General features: G+C 50.8%; 1 protein-coding gene and 1 pseudogene across 2 annotated transcripts in view; one reads left to right on the top strand and one right to left on the bottom strand.

Annotated features, from left to right (window-relative positions):
- Positions 1–538: 538 nt before the first annotated feature.
- On the top strand, positions 539–1606 carry LOC101269483 (5-hydroxytryptamine receptor 5B-like; annotated as a pseudogene).
- Positions 1607–17014: 15408 nt separating this feature from the next.
- CCDC93 (coiled-coil domain containing 93) overlaps positions 17015–21765 on the bottom strand; it is an 87169-nt gene continuing 82418 nt past the window's right edge. For both annotated transcript variants that reach the window (XM_004276496.2, XM_033440367.2), the window contains one exon: positions 17015–17401. In XM_004276496.2, the coding sequence (XP_004276544.1) occupies positions 17348–17401 (54 nt within the window). In that variant the 3' untranslated portion in view covers positions 17015–17347. The remainder of the gene's footprint in view (positions 17402–21765) is intronic.

Genomic DNA, 21765 nt, shown 5'->3' with positions numbered 1-21765 from the left:
CCGCGGACTCCCGCGTTGGGGTTTTCTCCGCGCGGCGGGGGCGGGGAGACTCGGCGGGACAGCCTGAAGGCCTGGCTCTAGTCGGCGGGCTCTCCGGACCACCCGCCCCCGCGCACCCCGGGTGCAGCTCTGCTCCAGGGGCCGCCGGCTCGTGGTGGGGTCCACTCTCCAAGGCCGCCCTGCGCAGGGACACCGCGTGCTCTCAGATTCCCAGCCCTACGACAGCCCGTTGCCCCCGGGAAGGCGAGGAGAGGCGGGAAGGACTGGCGCGCCCGGCGGAGCTGGACTCCTGAGGGGTCCCGCTCTTTTTTTTTTTTTTTTTCCTCCACTGGAAAAGAGGTCCACGAGGGCACCAAGCAGAGGCGCCAAAGGAGGGCTGCGGTACAATGAGGGACCATGGTAGGACGACCTGGACCCCTCTCTGCCGTCCCCGGGCACACAGGGCCCCCCTCCGACGCTCGCACCCTCCCTGTCCACGCTGAGCGCCAGGGGCGCGTGCGTCCCCGCCAAGGAGCCGGGATCCCGCACGCCCCGCGCCATGGAAGCAGCTAACCTCTCGGTGGCCTCCACCGGGGTCGCCCTTCGCCTGGGACCCGAAGCCTAGAGCAGCAGCCCAAGCCCCGGCCGGGTCGTCCAGTTGACCCCAGGCGGCGCCGCCCTGCCTGGTCGAGAGCCGCCCTTCTCTGTCTTCACGGGGCTGGTGGTGACGCAGCTGGTGCTGCCGTTCGCGGCCACTTTCCTGTGGAACCTCCTGGTCTTGGTCACCATCCTGCGCGTCCGCGCCCTCCACCGTGTGCCGCATAACTTGGTGGCCTCGACGGCCGTGTCGGACGTGCTCGTGGCAGCGCTGGTACATCACGCCCCTGAGCCTGGCGAGCGAGCTGTCGACCGGGCGACGGTGGCGGCTGGGCCGGAGCTTGTGCCACGTGTGGACCTCCTTCGACGTGCTGCGCTGCACCGCCAGCATCTGGAACGTGGCGGCCATCACCCTGGCCCGATACTGGACCATCACGCGCCACCTGCCGTACACGCCGCGCACCCGCCGCCGAGCCTCGGAGCTCATGATCGCGCTCACCTGGGCCCTCTCCGCGCTCAACGCCCTCGCGCCGCTGCTCTTCGGCTGGGGCGTGGCGAACGACGCTCGGCTCCCGCGCTGCTAAGCGAGCCAGGAACCCTCCTACGCCGTCTTCTCCACCTGTGGCGCCTTTTACCTGCCTCTTGGCGTGGTGCTGTCTACTGGAAGATATACAAGGCGGCCAAGCTTCGCTTCGGTCGCCGCCGCAGGGCTGTGCTGCCGTAGCCCGCCACCGTGCAGGTGAGGCGCGGGTTGAGCAATGGGGATTTGGGGAAGCGGGTCGCTGCGGGAGGAGGAAGCGTGGCGAAAGGGAGAGCTGGCGGTGGAAGTTTGCACACTTGGCGCACGCGCGAAAACGTTGGCCACCAGCGCAGCCCGAGCGGCCGGGGAGTTTGCCATCTGCTCTCCTGCAGCGCACACCGAGGGGGCTCATCACCTGCGCCTGGCGCGCACGCGAAGGGTTCGCCACCTGCGTGGCTGGTGCGCGCGGGAGAAGGGGAAGGGGGCGACATGGGCAGCGTTGCTCGGTAGCGGTGAGGGCACGTCTGATTTCGCTGCGCCCTCTGTTGCTTTTCCCCAGGAGCTATTGTGTCCGTGCGAGTCTTTAGCCCCCAACTTCCTAGTCCCGGCTAGACCAAGCGCGACTGCAGGGGGCTGGGAATACGTCCTGCAGATGAGCGAATTCCTGTGACCATGCGCCCCTTATTTAATGTCTCCACTGCGCCCTCGTCCACACCCTGCTCTCCAGAGACGATTCCCCAACCCTATCGGCCAGCTCCCTGCCAAGGGGGAAGTGAAGATAAAAATGAATCCAAGTGTCACTTTGCTTTCACTGTCCCAACCCCAGTGCTATCTTTTAGTGACTTTGGAACGAGGTAGAACCGTGGGTTGAAATCCCAGCTGGGGACGTTGGGGCAGTTGCTTAATCTCTGTGGGTTTTGTTTCCTCAACTTTAAATAAGTGAATTCCTACTTCATAGGGCTGTTGGTTTACGTGAGATGAAGCATGCGAGGCACCTAGCACAGTGCCTGGCAAACGGGGAATGGGGGGCAGAGCTGGCCGGAGCAAGGAGATCCACAGCGTAGATGTGGATGTAGTAGCCTGGTATGTAGATGTAGATGCCAGTAGCCTGGCAATCTACAATGGGCCCGCACATAAGCCTGGAAATGAATGAGATGGAGGAACCTGCATTTGGCAGAACTTCTCTCCATTGTATTTAGAGTCGGGGCTTTCTGCCTTTTGGCCAGACCCTAACAGATGACAGTTCCCGCCTCACCCTGGAAGCCCCAGACTCTCCTTTTGAGTGAATGGGGGTTTCAGGCTCTCAGTCCTAGAGAGTAACAGGACTTATTGCCCCTTTCCTAATACAGGGAAAGGGGGCATGAGGGGGGAAGGAAAGAGACGGGGTAAGTTCTTCTGTTGTTAGTTTTGTTTTACTTTTGAAAGTTAACTCCGATACTTAGGTTATTCAAACGTGTGTACTTTTAAAAGCAGGCGTCTCGCCAACCCGCACGCCCTTCATTAAATGGCAGAGGAGTTTTGTAGGATAAAATAGGAATGTCAACTGGAAAGTGTTGGTAGGGGAGAGCTTTATTCAGAATTAATGATGTCCTTTGAAAGGTCCCTCGGAAATCCTGGGGTGATCATCGCTTTTCTCTCTGCTGGCCGAGGTAGGGCTGACTTTTACTGGCTACATCAATCCAGTGCGCACCCAGAGAAATCATGGTGAAACGGATGCTAGAAAGGCTTGCCAAGCCTGAGTTGAGTGTTCATTTTTGACAGAACCCATTCAGGCAGGTGATACAAAGCAGATGTGCCTGGTCGGGAGCCTGGCCAATGGGGAGGCCACTGGCAGGGAGAAAGAGCTCTAGGAGGCGGGGCAGCGTGGTGCACTGATTTAGCCACCTGCTGGCGCCACCTGCTGGGGCGAGCCACTTCTGCACCTTGTGCTGCAAGTCTCTGCTCTAGGACACAGCATTGGTCTAAGTCAGGCTAAGAGTCCTGACTCATGTGATGCTGAGATACATCTACAGATGAGATGGGGTTCGAGAACACCTTGCTTCTTTAGACTCCGGCAAGCTGTCACTCAAACTCCTGGGTAATGTTGCTGAGTCAGCATTTGCAAGCTTGGTGACCACAGGACATCCAGACAGAAATTTAAAATAATGTGCCGGGAGTACTCTCTCCATGCGTTCCCCCACCTGCTTTTGTCTGACCTCCGGGGAAATGAGTCAAGTTGCATTTAGGTCCTGCAAAGTGTCTTTACTGCTTTCTGTGGGTGATGGAAGTACTTAGGAAGGCAGAAGGCCTCTGGTCATGAGGCTGTGCACACCCTTCATCTTTCTTCAGGATTCTGTGACTAGGTCCCAACACTAAAATAGTATCAGAAAGGGATCTGCAACAGTGCCTCAATTTTTTAAAGTAGAGAAGGAAAGAAATGCTGACTGAGTTCCCTCTTTCAGGCACTGTGCCACTTTACCTACATCCTCTTATTTAATCCTCAGCGTCCAGACAAATGGCATTACAGTCTCTGTTCATCAGGATAAGCTAAGATACGCTGCGTAACATAGAAGCCCCAGACTAACGGTTTATCTCACTCTCACTCAAAGTTCAGTGTGGGTCTGGCGGCCCTCTTCCTGCTCAGCTCTCCTCCAGGCGGTAACTCATGGATCCAGGCCCCTTGTCATCCTTGAGCTATGCTGTCCTGAACATGTGGCTTCCAAGGTTTCTGTGGAAGGGGAAGCAAGACCTGGAGATACAGCAACTTTTACCTGCCTTGCGCTGAAGTGCCCCTTCGGGTCACAGTCCATTGGCCAGACACTGTGAAAACTTGGGGAGCCTATGGCTATTTGGTGAACACTAACCGTCTTCGCCACACAGCTCTCATTTTACAGATGGTCAAACTCAAGTGCCATAAAGTGAGTTCATCCACGACCACACAGTTATGGGGTGGAAAAGCTGAAGTTTGTCCCAGATCTAAAAGTCACTGTTCTTTTTCACCCCTTTTTCAGTATGCCATGCTCTCTCCAGGAACTTAACTTCTGGGCATTGTCACAAACATCTCACAAGCATCTAGACCTTCATGGGAGACAGGCAGTCATATCCCAGTCAAGGTGGGTCATGGGGATGTCAACTGAAAACAAAAGCACAACCTAAAAGGTGATAATTATGTTTTATTCAGTGGACTTTCTGAGGACTTAAGCCCGAAGACAACCTCTCAGGTCGCTCTGAGGGACGGCTCCGAAGAGGTAAGGAAGCAGCCAGGATATATAGAAACACCAGGTAGTCGGAACTTCAAAAGATTACTGTTAATTAAAGAAAACCTGATATCTTAAGTTTGTTTTTGTTTTTTTATAAATTTATTTATCCATCTTTGGCCATGTTGGGTCCTCGTTGCTGCGCACAGGCCTTCTCCAGTTGTGGCGAGTGGGGGCCACCCTTTGCCGTGGTGCACGGGCTTCTCTTCGCGGTGGCTTCTCTCGTTGCGGAGTACAGGCTCTAGGCGTGTGGGCTTCAGCAGTTGTGGCACATGGGCTCAGTAGTTGTGGCTCACGGGCTCTAGAGCACAGGTCCAGCAGCTGTGGAGCACGGGCCTAGCTGCTCCGCGGCATGTGGGATCTTCCCGGACCAGGGCTCGAACCCATGTCCCCTGCCTTGGCAGGCGATTCCTAACCACTGGGCCACCAGGGAAGCCCCAGATATCTTAAGTTAATGCGTTTAGCACTTGTCTATGTATGGGAAGATGCAAGAGTCTGGGCTCATTGAAATCAGCCCTTTGATTTGCACCTTAGCTATCTGGGGCCTGTATCCTGCTTTTCTTTGTCCTGAATCCCCTCAGGGTTCACAGTTCAGTGGCTGATGGCTTGAGGGCCACAACGTCCTCTGTTTACTGATATGGCAGGCGACATTTTTCATGCACAGGGAGCAGGATCTCAAAACTATGCCCGTGAACACCTTTCCAGGAGAGCGGAACACAGTTGAGCCCAGAGGTACTGCCAGCTTCTCTTGGGAGACGGGATTCATTCCCACCTGCATCCTTTTTTTCAGCCTCATAGACTGAGCGCGACACATAGCGTATATTCTGCCCTCACCACGCACCTCCCATGGGTTATGACTGTCTCCTTCTGCCCTGTGCCTTTTACTGCTTAGAGGAAGAAAGAAGCAAAGCCAATAGAGATGATTTGGTTGGCTTTTAAAATGCGACATCAAACATTTTGTTCTTTTTAATTATCTGATATCTGTGCACAAGTTGATACTGGGGCCATTTTTTCATTAGGCACAGTGAGGACACCACCAAGAGCCACCATACTTATAGGGGCCCATGGAAATAGTTGAATTTTAATTTCTTTTAGAGGAAAAAATGAATATAATTGTTAAGGAATATGTAATCATGAGCCCAGCCTCGATTATATTAGTCTTTATAATAATATGGTCATAAAATATAATTTTTAATATTTTTTTAATGGAGGATGGACCCACAGAGGCAAGGATGCCTCGGGCTCCTGAAGGTTATAACGTGGCCCTGGTTGATACCCTTCACTCATTCACTCAATCAATAAACATGTGTTGGGAGACAGTGTGCACAGTGGTTAAGAGCATGGGGTTTAGAAGCAGGGAGGCCTGGATTTCAATTCTTTTTGTGCCACTTATTAGCACTTCAGCCAGGTGAGTTCATCTCCATCTGCATTTCCATCTGTAGGTAAACTGGAAAAATTGCCATCTGCCTCTTAAAATTCTTGTGAAGAATAGATGAGATAATAGTGTATATGGAGTAACTAAAATAGTAAACCCTAAATGATAGCCGCTGTACTGTCTTCATTATTATTTTTTGAAATTCTTCTTATAAATTATAAGTAATAAACTATTATTTTATACCTCTTACCATTATAGGTGGGTTTGTTATTTATTTCTTAACAATTAGTACAAAGCTTAGTGTCTTAAGACAACAAAAACGTATGAACTCACAGTTTCCATGGGGCAGGCATTGGGAATGGCTTAGCTGGGTGGTTCTGGCCATACCACTTGGGCCTGGACTATAGGAGCAGCAGTGCCAAAGCAAATGGGTAGCAAGTGTGCAGCAATGTCCTCTTGCCGTGTATGTGGCAGACATTGCTAATTGATCTCGGCACATCTCCCCACTGAGGAGGAACTTGGCCTCAGAATCCTTTTCAGACAGCACATCAGGCAGTTACTGCAAATTGCCTAGAATTCATACAAGAGTCAAAGCTGATTTACCCTTCCTTTATCTAATTACCATATTCCTCAGCACAGGGCCCCAGTGGCCTGTTTTGTGGCCCACTCAGGAGCCTGTCTTCTTTGTGAAACAGCCCTCCCCTCCCCTCACCCTTATCCACCCAATTCAACTTATCTTTCCCAAATTCCAAGGCAGTGTATCCCAGTTTGGATGATAAGGATCATCTGAACTTTCGTTTTCTAAAAAAATTGTCCAGTTCAACCCATATCTACTGAATCAGACTTGTAAAGAAGAGGTCTGGTAATTTATATTTTATTAAATTCTCTAGATGATCTTTTTTTTAATCGGTGAGAGACACTGCTGGATGCTTAGGCTGCTCTTTAGAGCAATTAAATCGGCATTTCTGGGGGTTAAGATCCAGGCAGTAGTGCTTTCTTTTTTTTTTTGGTACGCAGGCCTCTCACTGTTGTGCCCTCTCCCGTTGCGGAGCACAGGCTCCGGACGCGCAGGCTCAGCTGCCATGGCTCACAGGCTCAGCGGCTCCGCGGCATGTGGGATCTTCCCGGACCGGGGCACGAACCCGTGTCCCCTGCATTGGCAGGCGGACTCCCAACCACTGCGCCACCAGGGAAGCCCGGCAGTAGTGCTTTTTAAAGCTCCCTGGGTGATTCCACTGTGCGGCCAGCATTGGGAACCCCTGGTGAGGCCTCTCCTCTGCTCTGCACAAGGGAGAGCAGCTGTGAGAAATGTTTCCATTACTTCACCATTCTGACTTGTATACGTAATAAAGTACTTTTGAAGCATTCATTTCTGGGTTCAGAATCATTCACATGTGATTGATCACACACACGGATACATGTTCATATGTACATACACTCACGTGTATGTCACTGAGATGGGGAAAATGTCTGTTGTGAAACTAAAACACAAACACCACCACCAACCTCTCCCCCCAAAACTGCCATAGTGAATCTTGGCCTTCCTGAAAAGATTAAATGTGGCCACATATGGAGGAATCCAAGGGCCTTGATGAGGGGGGGTGCCTGGAATAAGTCATCTTGGCCAGAGTCTACCTGATTCTGGAGGTGGCTGGCTGCCTATTGATTAGGTGTTTTAATTTACACGAAACAGTTCACCCCACCATTGACTCACTTGATGTCTGAGGTATGCAGACTATCTTTCAATTTACACTATAGAGTTATCTGTACTTTGGAGCCTATCAGAATATAGGTCCACTGGGCCTTTTCCAAAATCTTTGGGACCGATAGAATCTTTTTCTAAGTTTTAGAAATGCAATATGGTGTGTAATCCATAGATTAATTAATACCCCCAGCTGGTCTGAGCCAGCAGCCTCTAATCAAACACATGGGTACTTCTGCAGTAAAATGCATGAATATTTACACTGTGAGAAAGGAACTAAAAATAACCTCACACTGGGTCAGATCAGATTTTATCATCACATGAGTTAGAAACAACCTTTTTTTCCTGAGCTTTCTGTGCTTTGCTATTGAGGACCCGTATAACCTCAAGCCATCTGAAGTCCCAAACTTGCTCAGCCCTGCTGAGAGGAGGGATTCTGCAGGCAGTCTGGGAAGAGTACGTGGTCCAACCATTCCTTTGTTGCTAGAGGACGGGACATCACACGGTGCTTGGCATGGCCCCTGGGACAGCCTTCTTGGAGTTGCATTTTGGAAATATGTTCTTCTCTTTCATTGAAGGTGCTTCAAGAAATAGTCTTATGAAACTTAATCGATGCCTTTCACATAAAGCTGTAGTTGAAGTCATCTGATTACACTCTTTGTGAAGGCATGTTTTCTTATGATAATGGGAACTTTTAATTGACCATGTTTCTGTTTTTATTCTGTTCAGGAGGCAGAACCAAACTTATGGCTTAACTTTGGAATCTATATAGGAAGGGGTAACCTACTTGTGTTTGACGTTCCTAGCCAGTCTATAATCCCAATTCTTATTTAGGTTCTCCCTATTCTAGCGTTTTATGTCTTCTTTATACTTTACCATCATATTCTGTGTATTTCCTACAAGCTACCTCAAATCTTCTGTGAACTGAGACGGGGAAGTAAGAACCAGGAGATGACTGACAACCTGGATGCAGTGGAACAGGTGGGCACATCATTACTGATCAAATGGCGTCCTCAGACATCGTCACTGGTGGGTTTTAAGGGCTATATATAGCTCAAGCTTGGGGCTAGTGAGGATTTTCCCCTCTTGGTTGAAAGACACTAGGTGGTGTTAACGGTCTTCTCCCCATCATCCCTCCCCTCATAAAACACACAATCAGGAATACATTTAACAGTACTCTTTATTGAGCGCCCACCGTGTGTAGCTGCTATACTCGGTTTCATATACAAATACTCGTTGAATCCTACATCTATCCTACAAGGTAGGCACTGTCCTCATTTAATCATGTTCCAAGAGGGGGTGAGAAGCTTGCCTGTGGTCACACAGCACATGGTAGAACAGTACCTGGACTCAAGTCTGCCTGAATCCAAAGTGAAGTGGGAAAAATCCAAAGTGGGAAATCCAAATCCAAAGTGGGAAAGTGAAGGGAACACAACAGAAATCTGACTGGACTCCATGTTTCAATGTTGGCTTGCATTTCGCAGCACGGGACCCATACCTGGTGTAGTGGCTCCACTTGCATCGTTCTGGTTGGATTCCAGGCAGGAGTCTTAGAGGAAGAGTCTAGGTATGGTTGGGGGTGGGGAGGGGAATGCAAGTTTCTGGTTTACTCTCACTATTGGATAGGATGCTTCATCACTGTGTTCACTTGGCCCGGGCTTTGACTTAATGCAGGATCATGATGGAAGCGTCCCAGGCAGAAGGAATCATTTCTGTCGAGTTCTTCTTGCAGGGAAGTTGTGTGCCGGCTAACTTGGCAATTTCTGTCGGACCTTTCAGAGTTGAACTTTTTCTTCAGTTAGTGAGGCCTTCCCTGACTACTCACTATAATTACAAAACGCTCAGTTTCTGAGACACATCTGTTGGTGACTAACCTTACGTCAGGATGTACTTGTAATTCTTTCCAATACAGAGTATCAGAAATAGAAATCTATAGACAAACTGATGGATTTACAATAAACATTGCAGGAACTCCCTTAAGCCTAATGTCTCTGTTCTGCCTCAGATCTCTCTGCCTGTAGGACATGAGGGAGAGAGGGTTGGGAGGCTGTAAGAGGAATTAATCTCTTCCTTGCTAGAATTTATTTGCTGATTAAGTTATCACTAAAGGGTCTTCATGTCCAAATCCAATTCCATAAAGTTCCAGGTCTGCAGGGTGGGTGTGGCTAACCTGATAGTTTTATTTTGTAAATTTAGTCCTGCATAAAGCATGCTACTTTTCTCCCCTTTATCACTTTTCTCCCCTTTATCACTTTTCTCCCCTTTATCCATGTTTCTTCAGGCGAGTCTGAAGGGAATCTGGATTCTGCTCATGACTGCTGTCCTCTGTGAGCATCTCTTCCACGTGTGGGTACCAGCCCCAGAAGCCCTCTCTTCTGGCGCCTGACCTTCTCCCTCCACGCTGAAGCTGGATGATATAGAGAAGTGTCTTTTAAACTCCAGGTCACAACTTGTCATGAAATCAGTGGGTGATCGTCTCAGACAGCTGTGTTCTCAGTGTCTGTACACCATCACTACAGAATCTGGGTGGCGCAGAGCAACAGGCCTTCACTCCCTGCTAAGGTTGTCTGTGAGTTGCTGGGATTTCACTGATCCAGGCTGGGCCCTTCTGGGCTCAGCTTCAAGCTGTGGGTTGGTCTCCATCTGCTCCATGTGTCTCTGAACCTTCTCGGGCCAGCAGGGCAAGTTCTTTTCCAGAGAGACGTGCAAGGGGACAAGCCCAGCACACAGCACATTCTCAAACCTTTGCTCCTCTCAAGGCTGCTAATAGCCCACAGACCAGACAGAGCCCAAAGTCAAGGGTGGGGAAGCACATTCCAGCTGCCAGGGCGCCATGACAAACGCGTCCGCTCTGGGGAGTGAAGAATGGAATCCAATCAGTCAACATTTAGCGTTTTTCAAAAGTTACATAAGACAGGAAAAACATGAGTGTAGTGTGGAAAGGGTAAACACTGTCTCATAAAACCCCTTCCAGGCATGTTTCAGCTGGAGTATCAGTCACTGCTTAGCCGGACTCCCCACTTGTGTCCTTGCCCCCCCCACCCCTGCAGTCTGTAGTCAGCACAGCCGCCAGAGGGGTCTCTGCTGAAATCTTCTCAAAACCCTCCAGTGGTTTCCCACACAGGACGCCTTCCTGCCCCTCACTCACCTGCTGGGCATATGCTCGTACCTACAGCTTGACAGTTGCTACTCCCTCTGCCTGGAATTCTCTTCACACGGTATCTATCTATGTGATTCATTCCTCCACTAGTAGTGAGGTTTTGTTTATTAATATTTATTTAATGCTAAGAACACAGATATCCTAAAGAAGGGGCCGACAATTAAAGAACAGTCTTTTTTTTTTCTAAATAGGATTTTCGTAATAAAAACCACTAGTGATTCAAACCTCTAAAACACAAAAGCACACAGATCTAGAAAAATGCACAACATATTTTCTCTCTTACTGGAATTAATGTGACAACACCTAAATATTATCTTTAAGAAAGAGCAAGATTAAAATTGTGCAAAGAGACAGTACCCGTAGCTTTAAAACCATGAAACCAGTACCTGGCTTGTAATCAAATGAAAGCATGTAAAACAGTCTGCAGTTTATAGAATTCAAAGAAAATCAGGGTGACTAAAAAGTGAAAGAAAGGCAATAAGGCACAGGAGATACTCTGTAAAGCAGGATGCTCCCATGAGGTCTACTGCAAGCTTGGATGAAACCAGGAGGCTCTGAACGCCGAGAATCGCTGATCAGACGGATAAAATGTGGCATCTATGACAGGCAGCAAATTACCTGGCTGTCTGGTAAAATTTCCAGAATATAAACTGAGGTGGTTTTCTGTAAAGAATGAAAAGTCGTATCCCCTGCCTACGCATTATAAAATCGCAGCCATCACCACCACACCAGACACTTTGCTTAGCACACTGAGGCAAAACGCAATAGTGTACGTGTTACCTGTTGGTACACTTTCCCCTCAGAAGTGTACCTCTAGGAAAACCGGTTCCTTTGCCTGCTTGGGTCTATTCCCAGGGCCTGACCCAGAGCAGAAGCGCAAATATTTGTTGGTTGAATGAATGAGTGAACAGGGATTTATTTTTCTCATGGAATAAGAAATAAGGAGGCAAGCGGTCCCCACATTGGTTCGGAAGCTCGTCGTGCCTTCGGGGAGCCAGGCTCTTCCCAGCCTTTCGCTCAGGGTGCCGGATGTCCTTTTTGATGGTCTGGAAATGGCGAAGGCTGCTCCAACGCCCTGCTCTTCCCCAGCCAGCTGCCGGAACAGAAGCTCTTCTCTGCATCTCGTGCAGATCAGCAGCAGGAAGGTCTCCTCCGTACTGGCCATAACTGGGTTAGACACACAACTACGTGCATGTCTGTAAACTAATTCTTGGCAAACAGAAACAGACTTCTCATGACTGTTTTAGGACAGCTGTCACGATTCCTCTCCTGGGGCTGGACACACTGCCACGCAGAGCTGGACAAAATTGGTTCTGCTGGTCAGGAAAGGGATCACCCACATCAGGTTTCCACATAGGACAGGCACAGCTCCCCTTGGACCATGACTCAGAGGTCCCATCTCCATCTTTTAAAGCCCAAAAGCCAGAGGAACACGGGTTGTGCTGTGATCCTCGTGAGACGGAGGCAACCATACAGCAGCCCTGGTCTGTCCCCAGGTCGAGCCCCGACCGCGTCCCCCTCACTGCCACCCAAACCCACTCACGTAATCAGAGCAGAGCCACTCTCACTGCTTCGTCTCCCTGGAGCTGTTCCTCCAGAAGAGGAGGGCGCCCTCTTCGCTTCGCTATTTCCCCCCAAGACCCAAGAAAAGGAGATTAACTACTTTGGGCTCAAGGACTTTCAATTCCTAAAGAAAGCAGATTTACTGAACAAGAATCTGATGTCCTGTTTCTATTTTTTAGAATAGTAAACACAGTTAAAATTTAAAAACTTTATTTTTTGAATAGATAATACATGTAGATGGTACAAAATTCAAAAGGTACAAAAGGTACAGAGTGAAAAGTCCCCCCCCGGCCCTCTTCCCGGAGGCACCCAAGGCTGTCAGGTTCCCGTGGATCCCTTCAGAGGCGCTCTATCTTTACACACGCACGTAAGGACATGCACAGCCACAGGCATTTTTCTCCATCCCCTTCCATTTTTTTTTTTTTTAGAAACAAACACTGATAAGCGAAGAGCCTCTTTTTCCCCACTTAACCATGCATCTTAGGGATTATTCCACGGCAGTACATACAGAGTGGCTTAATATTCCATTGTATGGATTTGCCACAATTTATTTAACCATTGCCCTGTGTTGGTGTAGTTTCCAACTTTTTACTATTGCAAATAATGCTGCAATGAACATCCCTGTCTATAGGAAAAATCCTTAGAAGTAGCGTGGCTGGCCCGAAAGATTTGTGCATTTGCACTTTTGATAGAAATTGTCTGACTACCCTCCACGGGGTTGTACTGTTCATACTTCTGTATCCAGAATGCTGTATCCCGGGGCTGCTTCCCACTTCTTGGTTGCATGTGGCTCAGTCGTTTCAACCAGACAAGTTACCTTTACGCAGGGTTCACTTTGAGCCAAAACATACTCATGAGCTGATCACTGACAGTAATGTGCTTCCTTTCTTCCCCCTTCCCCCCATCTACATGGGGAGAAAATACTTCTGTAAAACATAATTCCTTTGAAAGGCCTGAAACCTCTGACACCTTTCTCATCCCAACCATCGAGGTTAGAGTGTAACAAAGACTCTGGGATCCTCCAAAGCTGCTGAATGAAATTGCCTCCTTGTTCTCAAGCTAAGTATAAAATAGATGAAAGGTCCAATCTGAACTTTGCTAATGCGGGGACACACAGCTGCAGTTTGGAGAAGCTGTTTTATCCAGCCAGAATTTCCTGCTCATCCACTCCAGCCAGATGCTGAGGAGACAGTGGGGAACGATACAGGCGAGGTGCCTGCGTTTGCTGCTCTTACACACCAGAGGGGAGGGCAGGCAACACACGTCGCAAAAGACTACGTGAGAGTCCAACAGGGACGTGTGCCGTTGAGACAGCGCAGGGGAGAGGGCAGTGTGTGGTCAGGGCTGCAGGCTGACACTGAGGGGTCTGTATGAGCAGCGGGAGGGTCTGGGAAAGCCCTTGCCCACGATCTGGGAGGGAGGGCGGTCCAGGCAGAGGCAGAGCAGGTGTGAGCCCGGCACTTTTGAGGAACTGACGTAAGGCTGATGCGGAGAACCCGTCGTGGTCCCCACGCTGTCAAAGAGGCTGCAGACCAGACACTGACTCTCCCCTAATGTTTTTACATATTTATTGTGAGAACAGGGGAGACCATAACATTATTTTTTAGTAGCATTGTCAGCCTATCACCATGTGCTGTGAGAGGGAATGCTGTGGGCTGGCGGAAAAGGACCAAGAGAGGGCCTGGGGACTCTGAAGACGCATCACACAAGGCCCCTCTCCCGGCCAGCGCTCAGCCACCCGGACAGACAGCGGGCCCTCACCCTACGGGGGCTCTTCACCGTCCGGCTCTGCGGCAAGTCGTGCTTTCCTTGAGGCCAACACTGGCCATGAGCGACTCATAAAGCACCTCCTTCCTCAGAGTGTGTTCTAAGCCAGGGATCCCCGACCCCCGGGGTGGTACCGGTCCGAGGCCCGTCAGGAACCGGGCCGCACACAGGAGGCGAGCGGCGGCGGGCAGAGCTTCATCTGCTGCCCCCCTGTCGCTCACATCACTGCCTGAACCACCCTCCCGCCGCCTTCTGTGGAAAAACTGTCTTCCACGAAACCGGGCCCTGGTGCCAAAAAGGCTGGGGACCGCCCACTAACTGCAGCTCAGGCTCCGCCTAGTAACCGTCAGCACGCGTTGCTAAAAGGCCCACTGCCCCCTCACACTGATCACCTGTCACCTGCAGAGAGGGCAACACAAGGCCATGCTGAGGCGACAGAGATCAGGGTGGCACAAGTGCGCAGGCCACAGCTGACGGCCCACGGTGCCCTCGGGCAGGGCTGCTTTGGTCACTACAGACGCGATCGGGGCTGTCAACCTGACAGCTTGAGGCCTTCCCCATCCCCTGCGCCCGGTTTCAGGAGGCCCGGAGCTGTGGGGTTCGTCAGCGAGCGGATCCTCAGCCTGGGAAAGGCCTCCTGTCTTCTGGCCCTGCTGCCGGCCCAGTGGACACCGGTAGGACCCGGCTCTCCACAGAACATGGGCAATGAACCCACCCCCAATTAAAACCATACCCTGCGGACTCTAAGAGAGCTCAGGCCTGACGAATTTGGGCTGTGCCCTCCCTGTTAAAAAGGGAGACGGGCCCCTGGCTTGTAACCTCAGCGCCTCCCTCGGGGGTGATTGGCTGAGCCCAGTGACCCAGGAGCCTGAATCCATGCCAAGGACAGCAACAAATATGTCCCCAGAGGCCTCGTGATCGTCTAGCACGTCCTGCTCGCAGCAGCTCTGATTTCTGTTTAAACCCAAGCAGCCCCGTGTACTCCCTGAGGGGCAAGTGGGATGGAGGGGAGCCCCAGCCCACAGGCTCCCCGAGAATCCCAGGGCACCTGCCGTCAGCAAGCTCACTGCTCTGATTGAGCAGGGACAACGGACCGCTCCCTGGGGAAACCCTGTTCCTCCCGAAGCACAGGTTTCCTAAAAGTAACTTATTTTTTAGCTCCGGAAAAGCCTGTGGGCTTAGCAGAACAGCCAGCCATACTCTGTGGGCGCACAGAAGGACACAGCCCTGGGAGGGCCCCCTGAGGGGCTTCTGAAATGAAAAGGGCCTCGGGGCATCTCCTCAGCCTCTGAGGCCTAACCGTAAAGCACATTTTCTGTCCTCATTACTCACAAGGGCAGCATCCGCCCTGTGGCTTATCTGTGGCAAACAGAATTCTCAAGATGGACTTCTGTAGTTTAATTCAAAATGTGCTCAAGGAGCAGAAATTGATTTATTATCTGTCTTAGGCCTTGTAGATTAAAACATGGGAAAAGATATCTACTGATACCTCCCTACACCAAAACCAAACCGAACGAAACTCCTTAGAAACAGCCCAAAGTAAACGCCCCTACTTTTAGAAGAATTATCGGCTGCTTCGGGTTAGTCGTGCCCTTCCTTCCCCAGTCATCTAGAAGAAGGACCACCACAGCCTCCGATATTACCTGTTCCTCTTCCCTACCACCTGTGGATAATACACGAATAATCTAATTGCTCAAAAGTTGTTAGTTAGGGAATGGGTCCACGAGCTTCTCAACACGATAACCAAGACGTTTCTCTGAACCCGAAATAGTTTCCAGTCAAACTGTCGTCTCCTTCCCCTGCCCTCGGAGCGCCACCTGCTCTTTGGCAGTCACTTGCTTCAACTTCCTTGAGTCCTTTCAAAACCCACAAAGGACCAGGGCTCAGGGCAAGTGGAGAAGCGCATGGCCCAGGAACGGTGCCCTTATCACTCGGGCACCGGGAGTAGCCTTCTCAGGGGGTGGGCCTCGCTGGGAGGACACAGAAGCCAAGGGCTGTTAGTCCAGCAAGAGACTGTTAAAGTCTGTACGCCATCAGCCCCGCTTAACGTATACATTAGGGAACTAAAAATGAGCACGGTGTCCCTGTGGCTGCACTGAGCGCCCTCCTTGCATGTTTGAGCTTTTATGTTTTATGGCCCAAACCTGCTGACTGGTACGTGTGCAAGGCTCGTGTGGAATGACGTGCAAGCCTCGTGCTGGGTTCACGGACCCCAAGCTGCCAGGTTCCCCAGGGCTGGGGCAGGAGAAGTTCTGTCTGGATGGACTGCTCCTTCCAGAGGAGAAACCTGAACCCTCCACCTTCCCTTCAAGCCCCTGCAAAGACAGGTCCCAGCCCACCTTTCCAGACTGGTCTCTAAAGCCTCCTGCAGAGACTGGCCGCTCACTCCTCTCCCCACGAGCATGCCTTGTACTCTCCCCACACCCTCTTATCCTTTATCCAAAATGGCCTTCCCACCAATCTCTGCTATTAAATTGCTATTCCCCCTTCAGATCCAGCCCAGACCCAGCCTGCTCCACGAAGCCCTCTGGATCTCCGCACACCGCGCCGCTCTTCCTGCTGGGACGCCCTCTGGCACCTGCTCATGGCCGGTCCCTCCGCCACTTACACGTTGGCCTGGAGGGCAGTGGCGGGAGAGCCCATCTCCAGGCCCAGCCCTGACCTGTGCAGAGAGGAGGGCATGTGATGTGCTCTTGGCGAGGGGGATGCACGGGACCACCCACAGGGTGGCTGGGACTCACAGGAGAACAGGGCGAGGTGAGGTGTCATTCTTACTTACATGTCCTCAAGCTGAGGCCCCTGCTTCCGATTTCTGGTGAGATGAACTTGAGCGGAGCGTGAGGGTGAAGCCAGGGCAGGTGCTGAGCTTTCTTTCTAGTTGCTACACCACCAAGCCTGCTGGCTGGCACCCGAGGGGACGGGAACAAAAGGCACCACGGGCAAGTGAAAGGCCCGAGTGAGCAACACTCACCTGGGCTGGTCATTCAGCTAAAAGCCTTGTTTGCTAAGAAAAAAATAAAATCCCAGTGGCCAAGCTCTGGGGCCACTTGCTGGGAGCCTGGCTGCTGGGTCTCTGCCACCCTGCTCTCGCCCTCAGTGCCTCCTTCTCAGCGGCTGCTCAATTAACATCACTTTATTCAGAGTCCAGACAAACATGGTACCTTCATATGCACAATGTCACTGGAGAAATAAGGGCTGAATCGACACAGAGAACAAATACCGCCCACATTTCTTCAGCGGAGGATGGGTGTCATCCAAGCCACAGTGGTTGCCCCATCTGATTCCATCGACAACAGTGGAAGCAGATAGGAGAAAGGGAATATCCAGGGTGTCGAGATCATCACACCTGCATCTTTGCTGCAGCGTTCAGAACCATTTCACCATCTTGTAGTTGATACACGGCATTTAGAAAAAGACATCAATGACGTACGATGTCGTCTGGGAATTTTCAGGAGGCCTTGGCTTTCACCTTGGACAGCAGCACCTCGTTCTTGCGGCCCTCCTGGAGGGGAAGCAGAGAGAGAGAGCAGAGAGGTGGGGACCGCGTCGGCACCCGCATGAGGCTCAGACGGCCTCTGCATCCTTTCCCATCCCGCAGGGAGCCCTGTGGACCATGGACCAGCCTCCTTGCATGCTGCCACCATCATGGCAGAGCTTCCTGGCCACACGCTGACCTTCAAGGCCCCAACGGCTACAAAGAGGACTGGTTTCTGGACTGTGAGAATGAGGATAGGAGAGGATTAGGCACTGTCATTCCAAAAGACTTCAAGAAGCCTCTAAAATCCCAAGGGACAGAAGCAGAAAGCAGATACTTATGTGACCCCTCCAGTGAGGAAGGGGGAAAGTCCTCGGAGACCATGGCCTAAGGAGTTATAAGAGGCAGCCCCAGTCCACACAGCAGGCAGGGCACGTAGAAAAGGTCTTACCCCGGCAAGAGTGAACGTTAAGAACACCCTTGGCTTTACGAGAGAAACTCACAGAAGACAGAGGGAAAGAGACGTGTCAGGGGACACCTCCCGCTCAAAGTGAGCTGAAGGAAACCCATCACTGTGTGTGCTGAGGGGTCACTGGGGCCTCCCCTGCGTGGGGAGTCTGGCGTCCAGGATGCAAGGCCACTGCTGCATCGTTTCATATCCCCTTCTTCCAAAGCTTATCACTGTGTGTCCTCCTTCCCCCTTGTTCGTAGTGGCCTTGACATCTCAGGGTACCTCCATCTGCTAGCACACCATCTCCACACCTTCACCGGGCCACGTCACGAGGAGCCCTGTTTAGAGTGAGAGGTGAATGCGGCAGGGGGAAGGGCCTGGAGGGGTCGAGCCCGAGGGTGCAGGCCCGGCGTGTGGCTAGGCCTCCAGTTGCCATGCTTGGCTGGAGATCCACTTAGTGTGGAAGAAAAATTTTCTGTCACCCATGGCCCCTCTGCATCCAAGCCCCCTAAAGTCAATGTTTCCATCTCCCTGGGCCCGGCCAGGTGCTCCCACTTCTCTGGAGGCCCTTTGGTCTTTCTGGCTGCAAGGACCCTGGTTCACCTGTAGGGTTTCTGCGTATCTTCCACTCAGAGCTGGGGAGGCTCTGGGCTGGGTGGGGGTGAAGCTGAATTGTTCTGCCAGAAGCAAGCTACTCTGACATGTTTTAAGCACGTGTTTTTGGAGGGGTAGCGAGTTAATTTTTCCTGGGGATGGGGAAAAAAAGAAGGTGAAATAAGTAACATGTGTTGTGTTAGAAAAGTTGAGAAGAAAGTTTTCTTATTTAAAAAGAGTTACTGAGATTTGCTTGGGCGAAAAAACCTCCAGCCAAAAAAAAAGGGCGGGGGGAGAGGGAGGGGTAAAGACAGACCAAGACGGGCAGAGTCAGGCTATCATATTGTGACACTACTTTCTCTACTTCTGTGTGTTTTTCAAAATTTCCATAATAAAAAGATAAAACAATAAAACAATGAATAAATAACTTTTGTTACCCACCTCACCTTCTGAATAGAGCAAAAAAAAAAAACCCTAAAAACCAGAACAAACAACTCGTAAGCATCAAAACACTGCTGTGGCAGAGTTCCACCCGGGGTGATTTTGGTCATCACACCACACTGAGATGATGCTGGAGGTTCTCAGTAAAAACATCCTTGGCTGTCACCTGGTGTGTGAGCACTGACTACCTTTCATGGAATCTCCTCGGAGCCTTTCGGGACTACAGAATGATACTGTCGGTCTGTTCAAAGCAAATACAGGAAGGGCCCTTTAGGTGTTTCTATCTATAAAGAAAAGGGAAAATGTCTCCTCCCTCCTGCTTCTTTCCTGCTGAAGACGGTATGGGGCTCGCTAGGTGCCAGACACCCTGAGCTCCGGTCACCGGAGATTACGTGCCCAGAGCCAGCGTCATAAAGATGTATGGCTGGCATTCGTCAGAGCCAGGCTAGAATCTGAATCTTGGTTTGGTGACCTTGTGACAGACTGTGCTTTGGGAAACACAATTAGTTGGTGTAATGATGCAATTAAGGTGATTCCAGAGTATGTGTTTTTTCCTGGCGGACTTGTTATTAATAACAAGTCCAAGAACAAGCAAGCCAATGGGATTTTAGAGACAACCCGACGTTGCCAGTCAAAAAAGGCCTTGATCTCAGAGGAGGCTGGATCAGGCACGGAGCCCATAGGCATCAAGGGGCTCAGTTAATATGGAGTCAACTAAACCATAAAGGGACGACGGCGGCGGTCAAAGGCCATGTTCTGGCTAACGCCCTGCTCTGCATGAAGAGCCATTACTGCCCAGGACGGTGCTGGGGACCAGGATGCAGTGAGAACTCAGACCTGGGGAGCAGTAACCCAAGCAGGTCGAGGAGAGGCAAATAAAGGAGACAGACAGAGGGTTCTGGGAGGAGAGTCCATCCTGGGATGAGAGTCTGACTTTTCGAACTGTGTTTCTTCCACAGATGAGATCTTACCTGACACTGCAATACGTAAAAGAACAGAATTCCTCTACCTGGAGGAATGGGGTGGAAACTGGGGAGCAGCAGGCAAGCCTCAACACCTGTGATGGCCCCAAGTTACCTCAGAGGATCTTGAAAAAAAAATTAAGATTTGGGAATGCTAACCTGTGGTGGTTAATTTTAAATTTTTGCCAAGTAAAATGATAAAAAAAAAAAAGGAATGCATACTGTCACTATCATCTTATAAGAGAGAGCAATTTTAACATCAAAAAACAAAGGGACATGCAATTTTTTAAAAAGGTGAAATACACTTAGCTATCTGAGGAACATATATCACATTCCCCCTGCCCCCTTTTTTCCAACTTGTTTTGGACTGAAGAAAACTGAGGCCAGCACCTGGTCCAGTCTGGGGTCTTCTCGGGCTCTGAGGGACCCACCCTCAGTCTCTGACTGAGAGTAACTGTGCCGAAGAGGCGGGAACGTGGAAACCTCCAGCTTAACGCATCTGAGGGAACCTTCCCTTCGGAGCAGAGATCACCCCAAGCCTTCAGCCTGAGAGCCTGCAGTGCAACAGTGAGCTTTTCTATGTCACTTTTATTTGCTTTGATTCTGACAGCTTATACTTATCCTCCTCAGCTCATTTGCTTTCTGTTCCTGCTGTCAAAAGGGCAGTGCTGGCGTTCACGCAACGTGTGAAATGTAGTTCTCCTCTGGGCCTTTTCTCCTTGTGCGTTATTTGGGAACAAGGAGCTCAGATGGGGCGCAGCGGGTCCCTACTTGTTCCCTGTCAGCTCACTCACTGGCCCTTCAGCTCCAACTGCTGCCGGCCACAGGGGCCCCCGGACCCGGAGCACCTCACCTGGCCACTCTGCCCGAGGCCAGGTCCTTCTCGTTGGAGAGAGGCCTTCCCCGACCACACCCTCTACATTAGTCCCTGCCAAGGCAATGGCTGGAAGTACTTCTTATTTGTTACTACTTGTTTATGAGGGTCTGTTTCCTAGCTTGCTATCTGTCTCCCCGACCACAGTGCAAGCTCCCGGACACAGGGACCCAGTCTGTTTTACGACTTGATGTATCTATCCCAGGGCCGTGGCAGGAGCTGGAAGAAAGAACATTCATTGAAAGGACGAGAGAATCTGAAATGCCTACGGTTGTGGTTCTCAAAAGTTAAGTTACAAAAAAGGGAAGGAGAAGTAGAGAAGAAAAAGACAAGGAAGGGAGAGAGAAGAGCCTCAAAACAGGTAAGGACCTGTTACTGGTATGGACAGATTGTATTTTTTATTCCACTGACCACACCCCAGGATACAACTACCTTTAGCCGCCCCCTGTATTTTCAGCAATCTCTAAATTCACTAAAACCACATGGATTTACATTAGAAAGGGGGAAAAATTCCGGAAAATAAAGCTGATGAGACAGATCTTGGCAAAAGCAAAAGGATAAAGTCTCCTTTCTGGAAATTTTCTTAAAAGGGCACGTTTCCTTCTGGAATGATGGAGAATAATCCTGCCCAAATGCAGGGAGAAAAGACAGGGGCAAGCAAAGTTCGCCTGCGTGTGTGGGTGTGACAGGTGCCAGACACAGACTAGATGCTCTCCTCTCTCGTCTGACCCAACAGGGATGAGGTCCCTCCCCACCTGCACAGCTGGCGAGTGGCAGGATTTGAACCCAAGCCTGCCACACTCAAATTCACTCACCTCCCATGTGGCTTCTCAAGGTCCCTCCCCAGTCTAAGATTGGGAGGAGGGGAAATGCTAGACCTGAACCCACAGCAAACACTGTTTCCAGGTGGGCTGAGGAGGCCATTTTACTTGTGAGTTTAATGTGGTTACTGAGTGTTAGGAAATTGAAGTGACGTTTCTTACAATGTCCAGTTAGAGCCTCAAGGTGGGCCACAGAACAACGCAATCGTGACGCACGCTTCACTCTCACATCCACTGCCAACCTGCTC

The sequence above is a fragment of the Orcinus orca genome, chromosome 7 (genome assembly GCF_937001465.1).
Source record: "Orcinus orca chromosome 7, mOrcOrc1.1, whole genome shotgun sequence".
Taxonomy (NCBI): domain Eukaryota; kingdom Metazoa; phylum Chordata; class Mammalia; order Artiodactyla; family Delphinidae; genus Orcinus; species Orcinus orca.
Note: the sequence above shows the minus strand (reverse complement) of the source record. Positions and strands in the feature narration are given on the sequence as shown.